The sequence below is a fragment of the Triticum urartu genome, chromosome 2A (genome assembly GCF_056163025.1).
Source record: "Triticum urartu cultivar PI428250 chromosome 2A, HENAU_Tu73, whole genome shotgun sequence".
In the NCBI taxonomy this organism is placed as follows: domain Eukaryota; kingdom Viridiplantae; phylum Streptophyta; class Magnoliopsida; order Poales; family Poaceae; genus Triticum; species Triticum urartu.
Window position 1 is genome coordinate 12,361,248 of NC_141874.1, and position 11,033 is coordinate 12,372,280.

The 11,033-nt window shown below is 41.4% G+C and overlaps 1 protein-coding gene across 1 annotated transcript; it reads left to right on the forward strand.

The window, feature by feature from the left end:
• The first annotated feature begins 1,353 nt into the window (after positions 1-1,353).
• LOC125540646 (bisdemethoxycurcumin synthase) lies at positions 1,354-2,807 on the forward strand. The gene is given in 2 exon segments (XM_048704242.2): positions 1,354-1,543; positions 1,711-2,807. Coding segments are annotated over 2 exon segments (1,182 nt in total). The 3' UTR covers positions 2,703-2,807.
• Positions 2,808-11,033: the final 8,226 nt, after the last annotated feature.

The window sequence follows — 11,033 nt, forward strand, 5'->3', positions numbered from 1 at the left end:
CATGCTTTTATCATCACCCACCATCCACCTGTTCTGATGTTGTCTTTAAATACTTTGCACCACCTCCCATCCCTCCATATTGTTTAGTCTTCTGCTTAGTTTCCCCTCTTCTGGAGTACTAAGCCTTGTAAGATAGACGAGAAAAAGGTAAGGACTAGTCGCAATTCAAGGTGTGGATATCTTTCAAGGTATAGCAATAGGGTCGTACATAAGGAATTTTCATTTTTGTAATTATTACCTTCCTTGTACATAGTTCTTACTAGTTTATAGAAATTGTAGTGATGAACACATTCCCTAGAAGACACACTTGCATTATATTATAGTAGTGGCACAAGTCAGCTGCAATCTATGTGGCTGGTTACTTAAAATGTCGAGTAGAGCTTCTGACTAAAAGTTGGGCCAGAACCTATGCAACATCACTCCATGTATAATTAACAGCACAAGGTACCTCCTCGGAAAATTAACTACAGTTATTGCTACAAGTTCCTGGAGTGCAACTTGGGCAATCGAGTTTCATATTCCTATTGTATTGCACTATTGTTTACAAAAAATTTGATGTCCAGCGCCATTGTATTCCTATTGCGGGTATTATTTCATGTCAAAGGAGCCTCTCTCGGCAATAAGTCTGCTGACTTTGACTCCCTTGACCAGACCACTTTTATGTACCAAAAATTTTATAGGGATGTCTACAGCTACCGTTACAAACTGACGTAGCACCACCTGATTGCAAACCATGGGACCCACACTGAAATTTTGGAGGAAGGTGGCATCACCTGGTTGGAAATGGGTGGGTAGGTGGGTCGGGGCACATTTATTTAGGGGGAAAGGTGGTGTGGGTGGGACACCTACATCACAATCTGTATTAGCATTTTTAGATATTTATGTCGATTTATCGGTCATGTGAACTTCTCATATATCCTAGCCACACTTTTAAGCACCTGGCTCGGATGTCCTGATTCCAGATGCATAAAAGTGTGGCTCGGATGCATCTCTCGTGTGTACTAGACATATTAGTTGTCCTTGTGTTGTGCATGATCAACAATGCTAATGATAGAATGAAATATTCTTAATTGTATTCACAACATCGACGCATCATTTATCTATCATCATGACATAATATTTTTTATTTCAATTGATCCCTGTGTTAAGAAAAATGAAAAAAAAGGAATTGTGTTGATGCTTTCATGGAGTTTTCCCAGATGTACTATATGAATCTATGATCAATACAGATCATAGTTACATCTCTAGTGCATTAGTTAAAACACCTAATGTTTTAGTGTAGACAACATACAATGCCGCCCTAATATCCTCGCCTTTCTTCTGGTATATAAAGTAGGTCACTGCTCCGAGGCCATGGCAGGCAGCCCATCAAACCTCAACAAGATCCGGTGCACTCGGCGTGCACAAGGCTCCGCGGCAGTGCTGGCAATCGGAACGGCAAACCCAGTGAACCACGTGTCTCAAGAAGAGTTCCCTGACTGCTACTTCCGTGTCACCAAGAGCGAGCACCTCGCTGACCATAAAGACACATTCAAGACAATATGTAAGCATGCAAACGTATATACTAGCTACGGTGAACGCATAGTCCACGAATGCAACCTTTGATCCCTGGGAAGTTTTTAAGACCTAACGATGCCATGCCTATGTATGATCTAACTTCTGACATGCTTTATTATATTGTCGGTGTTTCGGTCACTAAAATCTGACCAGGTGGTGCGATTGGCACGGAGAATCGTTTCTTTCAATACACGGAGGAACAGCTGAACTCTTACCCTGACTTCCTGCTTCAACGCACGTTGCCATCCCTTGAAGTTCGGCTTGATATTGTGGCTAGTGCTGCTCCACAACTTGCCGCATCAGCCGCCAAGAAGGCCATTGCAAAGTGGGGACGTCCAGCCACTGACATCACCCACCTTGTTGTCAGCACCAACTCGGACGCCAGCGCCCCAGGCATCGACGTACACTTGGTTTCACTTCTTGGCCTTCGCCTCAACATCTGCCGTACGATGCTCCAACTGAACGGCTGCTTCGCTGACAGCTCTGCTATGCGCTTGGCAAAAGACCTTGCTGAGAACAACCGCGGAGCACGGGTCCTTGTGGTTTGCGTGGAGCTCTCCATTGCTGGTTTCTGTGGCCCCGACGACCACTTAGACACCCTCATTATTCATGCGTTGTTCGGCGATGGGGCTGGAGCGGTCATTGTCGGTGCTGATACCATGCACCCTGTCGAGCAGCCGATGTTTGAGATGGTGTCTGCCTCACAGACCATCATACCGGGCACCCAGCATGTGCTCGGCGTGAAGATGGGGAGCTATGGTGTTGGTGGCAAAGTTTCCACCGAACTGTACAAACTGGTGGCAGACAACATCGAGCCATGCCTTTCGGAGGCATTTGGTCCACTTGACATGGGTGCCCAGTGGAATGACCTCTTCTGGGCAGTTCACCCTGGAGCCCGTGGGATATTGGACGGAATCGACAAGAAACTCTAGTTGGAGCCCACAAAGCTAGCGGCGAGCCGAAGTGTTCTACGAAACTTTGGTAACATGTTTAGCGCTACTATCATCTTCGTGCTGGATGAGCTACGACGGCGAATGGAGGAGGAAGGAGAGCGAGCAGAGTGGGGGGTCATGCTCGGATTCGGGCCAGGATTCATTATCGAGATGATGGTGTTGCACGCTACCGGCGCTCTAAACAAAAACTAGCAACTCATTAATTAAGTGTGCTTGCAACCTTCGTGCCTATTACAATCATTCCCCTTTTTGTACTCTTATAATTGTGCTTAATGTATCTCGTGATGTTTTATGGGATCACTGTACTCCAAAGTTAATCAAATAAAATGTCACTTCATGATGTTGTTGCTACTGTTAAACTTAAACTTACCATTCAAGTTTCTACATATAAGTCATAGCTAGTTTGACGGTCAAAAATCATTCTTTGACCAAAAGTTAGTTCAATGGTATGTAGTTTATCATACACATAATAGTAATCATTAGATGTATTCAAAAACACTTTTATATGATTATGATTTAGTATGTCTACATATTGTGTGAGAGATCGGAGATTTATGGTCCAAACATGAATTTGGACCAGGTTTCACTGTCGAGACGATGCTGTTGCACGCTAATCACGTCTGAGAAGAAACTAGCAACTCATTAATTAAGCGTGCTTGTCTGCACTGGCGGAGCTATTTGTATTGCTGCAGGGGCCATGCCCCCCCCCCCCCCCAGCCTATGGATTTTTTGTGAAGCAACGTTTTTTTGGTTGTACAAATTGAGAGAAATACAGTTTTTGGCCCCTCCAGAAAATTATAATTCACCATTGGCCCCCTCAACCATTACTCGCTAGCTCCGCCACTGCTTGTCTGCCTTGTAACCTTCGTATGACTACTACAATCATTCCCGTGTTTGTACTCTTAATTGTGCTAGCTTAATGTATCTCGTCATGTTTTATGGGATCACTGCAATCCAAATTAAGTTAAATAAAATGTCCGCACCTGTACCTCGGTACTCTTAAACTTAAAGTTACCATTCAAGTTTCTACGTATAAGTCATAGCTACTTTGACTTTCCACATTCATTCTTTGACCAAAAGTTAGTTCAACGGTATAGAGTTTATGATACACAAAATAGTAACCATTAGATTTGTATACAAAAAAACTTTTTTATGATTATGATTTAGTAAATATTGTCTAAATATTGTGTGAGCGATCAGAGATTTTATTGTTCAAACATGAATTTGGGCAACCAAAATAAGGAGTAAGATGGAGCCTACACTACTGGAATCTGGTTTTGTACGGAGTTTGAAAACTATGGTGAGTTCATTCTATCGAGAACTCGGCAAAGTTTATGTCTGCTGAGTTTGATTCAAACTTGGACTCGGTAGTGATAAGCAACTTAGCAGACTTCATATTTTGCCTAGTTCCAACGAAAAATGGCTCTGCGAACAAAATGAACTCAGCAGAATCTCAATTTCTTCGAGTTTCCAACAGAAACAACTCGGCAAAGTCTAGCGGGTAGGCCCTGATGTCGAGCATGTGATAGAGCCATGGGTGCGGTCTATATTTGCTGAGTTTCGGCTAACGGAGACCCGGTGAACATTTTCCATTTTTATTCTTTTCAATTGAAATTTCACAGATCACAGCTTTGCCAGTTACGGCTAATAGAGACTCGGCAAACATTTTTTCTTTTTCAAATTTTTTTCAAATTGGAATTCCAGGGGTCACTGCTTTGCCGAGTGACGTCCACGAAAAACTCGGGAAACACTGACAGGTGGGCCAGCGAGTAACGTGCATTTAACCAGTTGACCGTGTGTCTCACTATGCCGAGTTCCAAAACTCGGCAAACGATGACCCTTCGACTTAAATGGGGAACGGGGAAGGGCTCGCACCAAACGAAAAGCCTCAGCGGCAATAGCCATCACCCTAGGTCACTCTCATCCGACGATGGACCGCCGCCGCACCGCCTCCTCTACTTCTTCCAGGTGCGTCGCCACCTCTCCACCCGAAGCCGTCGCCGCATCGATTCGGCAGCCAAGTCATTCGCTGCGCAGACGGCCACTACGGACGTCACTGCGGCAGCTACCCAGACGGATGCTGCAAACGTCGCAATCACGGCCATGGTGCCTTCCTCTGTCAGAATCGTGCTCCCGGACCGTGCACGCACACATAGTGGTGGAGCTTACCCAAAAATTGGCGAGCCAAGCTATAAGGATTGCTACTAGCTGGTATTTTCTGACCCATGGGTTGGCCATGATAGGAGGAGGAACTTCAAAGCTGGGCATGCCATGGCCCATTCAACCTTGCCTAAGCTCCGCCAGTGCGCACACATACGACACTCACAGACTATGCACATAGGCACGTAGGGGCGTACGCTGGCTGTTGTTCATTTTCTTCTTTTTTATATAATTTAAATACATGTACTTAAAAGAATAATGTATCTAAATTTTAACATTCAACACACATATTAACGTAGTATAAACAATTTGTTCATGCAACTTTTCGTACCAACCAAAACAATGTTTGTGAAATTTACTTCGGTTTGCATGCATTTCAAAAAATGTTGATGATATTTATACAAAATATTTATATAATGTAAAAAAGTGATCGTGTATTTTTTTAATGTTTCATACAATTAAAATATGTCCACAAAAGTTCACGTGTTTTGGAAACATCTTCGTGACATTTTAAAAAAGTTTAAGCCATGTAAAAAATGGTTCACGCAAGTTAAAAGAAATGTTTTGTTCAATTCAAAAAATGCACATGACATTTAGGCAAATGTTCACATGTTCTAACAATATGTTTGAGACATTTTTAAAAATGTGAATATAAGGTAATTTTTTGCATAAATAAATGTTTCATACCACTCAAAAATTGTGTAACTTGTATTTGAAATGTTTTAACATTTGTTCGGAGAGAATGTTCAAACCTGTAGTTGAAATTGTTCCATCATGTATTTAGAAAAAGTTCAACGTGCATCGGAAAAGGTTAAACATATATACGAAAAATTACAACATGTATTGAAAAAGATGACATGAATTTTAAAAAACTAATAAAACCAATAAAAACACATATAGAAAAAGACAAAAATCACACTGATGACTCTAAAATCGGTCCATAGAACCATTCAAAACTGAGAGCTACAATGTTGAGCTCGTCCGTTTAGTGGTGTGGCGGAGACGCGGTGGGGCTATCACATCAAGGGGTTGTTTGGATAGGTGGAATGTACAGAACCTATTCTCTATAAACCAGGAAACTAGCGTAACAGAATAAAACCATGTTTGGCTACTCTAACAAATCTGTGGATATGGAGAACTTGGTTTCCGTAAAGCTGAAATTAACCGTTTGTGGAAAAACGACTATTAGTCGTTTTTGTAAAAACTTCTTTTGCATATACTCCATCGCAACTAATTGTTGTCCACGCGCTCGTCCGCCGCCGTGTCGGTGTGCCACTGCCTGGTACGAATGGTCATCCCGCTCGTCCTCCAGCAACGACATGGCCGCCGTTCCACGTGCTTGTCCTCCAGCCACGGCATTGTTGTTGCTGCATTCAAACACAGCCCAGGACCCCGCTCGCCGGCGACTCCTAGAGCTCGTCCTCTAGCCACGACATGGTTGTCGTTGCGTTTACGCCGGGGATCCCGCTCGTTGGATGCCAGAGTTACCAGCAGGGACGGTGCCCGAAGGACGTGACAACGCCATCAGCGACCTATGCCTCCTGGGACAACGGCCGGCTATGCCCCAACGGTGACGTACGCCACCCTCTGCGAGCTCCTGAAGCACAAGGGGACGTGCGCATGCTTATTCTGGTCTGGGACGACCTCACATCCATGGACTCTCTCGACATGCATGGGATACATGAGATGCACGACCTCGAGACAGTAGAGTACTTCGACGGCACAGCGTGCAGTGCATTCTCTATCCATGGAACCCAACGCCGGTGAGGGTGGTAGGAGCGGCAAGGTAGACGAACAGGGGAGGCGCCTCTAGGCTTCTGCACCCGAAGTCGTCCAGGCCGGCCTGAGGGAAGGCCACCAATGGCATCAAGCGAACAAGGACGAAGAATGGAGAAATAATCAAACGCCTGAGCTTGTGAATCGTCTCAAATAACCAATCTGGGGAAGTGAGAATGTGTGAGAGAAGAAGTCACGGGAGGAGCTCTTTTTATCAGCGAGAAGGTCATGGGGGGAGCCAGGAGCAAGCCAAACAAATTTTCCTACAAACGGGTTATTCATAAGCTGACTAGTAAAACCGATTTAGCTAAACATCAGCTAAAATCTGGTTTTATATAGTTGACTGTCTATTTGACATTTGACTGTTTTTTAATTCAGCAACATTCAAAAAACTAGACAAATCAACAGCCGACACTTGTACGACCATGAAAACAATCGACAACACAAAAAGGACGTCAAAACGGGTCAAGCAAAACATCTAACCCGGTACCCTAGATACATAACCACTCCAGAAAAATCAGGGAACAAAACCTCTTGATCTCAAGGACCACAGCTTGTGACCATCTTGCAAGGCACGAGAAGGGGCAACCCCCTCCCACAAATCAGTCGACAGATCTCACCTAAGACCACAAACACGAAATCAGAAGGGGGAGAAAAAGAAGAAGGGAGAACATGGAGACGACCATGTGCAATGGGGGAGAGGAAGATTTTGAACCTGATGAGCAGCAACAAAGAAGAACATCAGAGGGAAATTAGCATCACGATCCACAGGTCAACAACAATCCCAACTTCTCACTATCTTCTCTCTCCACCACTCACATGAACAAATCAGGAGCAATTTTCTTCTACAAAAAATAGATCAACATCAGTTGTAATTCTGGGAAATTACATAATTTTTGTGATCAATTACATACACATCATCAAGGAAAAAACATTGAAAACTTGTAGTTCCAATGGAAAATACAGTGCAATCGCAGTGGGAATTTCCAGTCAAAATACTTACAGTCAAAATAAACATGGAAATACAGCAACTACATGGAGACATTGTCAACAAAATACTTCCAGCCAAAACAAACATGGGAATACATCAATTAGGAATTTCCAGTGTGAATCACATGCTTTTTGTGTGATCATTTAAAGTGACATCAGCATGTAAAAATACAGTGTAAGTTTCAGAAAAAACTTACAGTAATTACAGTGTAAAATCCCAATGCAAAATTAAGTGTAAATCAAGTGTAAAGCCCAAAATGTTAGTAAAATTACAGTGTAAGTAGTTGGTAATTTCCAGTGTAAAATACTACTGTAAGTAACTTGTAATTTCCAGTGTAAGTACATGTTTTACTTGTTTCCAGTGTAAATCTACTGTAAGTTACTTGTAATTTCCAGTGAAAAATACAATTTATACACTGTAAATCTACAATAACTAACTTGTAATTTCCAGTGAAAAATACAATTTATACACTGTAAATCTCCTGTAAGTAACTTGTAATTTCCAGTGAAAAAGTAATAAGAAGTTCATTAATAAACTAAAGATACAAAGGGGAATCCCCAACAGAAAGAAACATCAGACAAGCAATCAAAAGATAAGAAGAGATGGGAAATAGAAACACAAGAAGAGAAAAGAGACTTACAACATTCCTTCTACTAACAGATGATAATTTCCTCTTGAGGTACTTGACATTCTGTACAAAAAGGATACATAAACATCAAACCAACATATAAAAAGAATAAAATAATCAGAAAAATATAATCATGAAAAAATAAAATTAGATCAGAAAAAATACTTACATTATTCACATAGAAATTGTGAAGTGCTTTATCAAACTCTTCATCATCAGTAGAGAAATCCTGAAAAAGGAAAAATTCAGACAACGAGCACAACAATTAAGAAAATGAAAAATAGAAAAAACACAAGGAAAATGAAAAGAAGACAAAGATAACTACCAAAGACATAGCATTGTCATCAGCAAAATCATTAGGCACAAAAGGATCTTTTGAAGAATCAGCACTCTCAACTGAAGAAATTAGCGGAACATCATTGGGAGTTGGAACCGACTTTCTGTAGTCTGCCCATTGAGATAGTAGCTGAAAAACAAAAGAGAAAATGGGACTCGGTTATAAAGACACTGGAGGTGCAAACCTGTGTTAATTTACTGTAATACTATAAGGGAAATTTACACTGTAGAGAACAAACTACACAGTAATTATGAATAAAATTATACTATAAAAAGGGCATCAGGTTACCGTGTAACTATAAAAATACAAAGTACAAAGTAATTACGGGTAAAATTACACTGTAAAAGGGTAACGGGTTATAGTGTAAAACACCATCGGATTACAATGTAAAGTACATAAATTATGGGTACAATTGCACTGTAAAAGGGCATAGGATTGCAGTGTAAAAACAGTGCAAACCTACACAGTAATTATGGGTACAAATTACACCAGAAATGGACATTCGAATTGTAGTGTAACTACAGTACAAACTACACAGTAATTATGGGTAAAATTACACTGTAAAAAAAAATCGGGTTACAGTGTAACTACGCGGTAATTAAGGGTAAATGTACACTGTAATAACGCATCAGACTACACTACAAACAGGGTCATCTATGCAGTAATTATAGAGAAATTTACACCACTAAATTAAAGTGAAAAATACACTACAAAATTTACAGTGTAAATACGCATCGGATTACAGTAAGAAATCAAGACAAACTACACAGGAAATAAACTGTAATCAAGTGAAAATTACACTCCAACCTGCACAGTAATATACATGGGATTACAAATGAGTGACAATTACATGACAAAATACAATGTAAATATACATGGGATTGCAATGTAAAAAATACATGACAATATACACATGAGATAAGATGAACAAAACACTTTGGCACCTTCAGAAAAAAGGATAGAATGTGACCAAAAGGATAGAATGTGACAAAATTAAGTGAAATTAAGCGTAACTACAGGACAAGTTATCCACTCAGAAATTAGGGGGGCAGTTTCACAGTACTTACTACAAAAGGTGCAACTTAGTAGGGGCATAAGATAGCAGTGAAGCTCTACATTACAAGTTGCAGTGAAGATATGGGGCAACTAACAGGGAAAAATGCAGGAGAAGCTATCATATATTCTTGCACAAAATACAGTAAAATGGAGGGTAACTACAATGATTCTGGAACAAACTACACAACAATTACATGAGTATTCGGGCTAAATTTACTAAGTAAACTACAGTGAAGTCCTACAACATACTACACAGTGATTCAGGTTTACAATACACTGTAAATCTGGGCATATACACTGAATATCCTAGGACATATACACTATAAATCTAAGCATATACACTGTAAATCTGTGCATACACTGTGATACATGATTGTAGTTTACTTAGTAGTTGGGCTAAATTACTGTGTAAATCCTAGGACAAACTACACAGTGATTCCAGAGCATAATACACTGAAAATCTGCACATACATTGAATATCTTGCATATCTCAGAACATACACTGTAATCAGGATTACACTGGAATTAGGGGGGAAATTACACAGTACTGCTAGGACAAATTACAATGTAATTGAACGATAAATTACACTCAACATCTGCAAGGATACACAGTAATTAGGGGGTAACATCCACTGTAACATTGAGCTACAGTAAATAGAAGCATCAAATTCAGAGAGATTGCTGGAACACATTCAGACACACCTCAACTACCAGGGGAAAATCATGAGCAGCCACCTAAAACTACAAAAACTACATTGCATAATCAGGTAAAAAAACCACCCAGACCATCTAACGGCAAAGGATCTAGCAGAAAATACAGTCAAATCAATCGATGTAACAACCAGTAAGCCTACATCCACATATACAAGCATACATCCACGTGAACAAGCAGGGGAGAAACCCTAGAACCCGCATACCTCCACCATCTACAGCACAAAAATGGAGGGGGATCCATGAACAACAAACAAACAGATGGACTACAGATCCACGAAGATGAAAACTCATCCTAGATATGGAACTACACGACCACAACACAAGCAGAAACATACGGGGGGGGGGGGGAGGGGGACGCACCAGAGATAAGGGGGACGAACCTCGGCAGCCGGGGAATGGAGAGAATAGGAAGGACAAATCAAAATCGAACGGCGGAAAGGCTCGGAATCGCCATGAACATAAGGAATCGCCTCTCTCCTCCGCCGCTCCCTAGCCTTATCGAAACAGAGTACCCAAATGAAAAGGGAAGACAACACCCAGTCCAATATTCAAATGGGACAAAAACCAAGTGGCGGGACGGGTGCGGTTTCGGGTCGAGACAAAGAAAAACCAACCCGAAAACAGAAAACCAACCCGAGCGAACACAACGCCAGCAAGAAAAAAGAAAACCAGCACGGATCTCCGCGCGACGATAGACGGACACAAATTTGAATGACGATGAATTAAAAAACACTCGACTGTAAAATAGCAAATCCGTTCATATATATAAACATGGCTATACGGCGTCCGTTACAGGCGTCGGCGCAAACGGGCGCACACCCCGCCTCGTGCCCACCGATGCTACATGGGCCAGCCCATTTA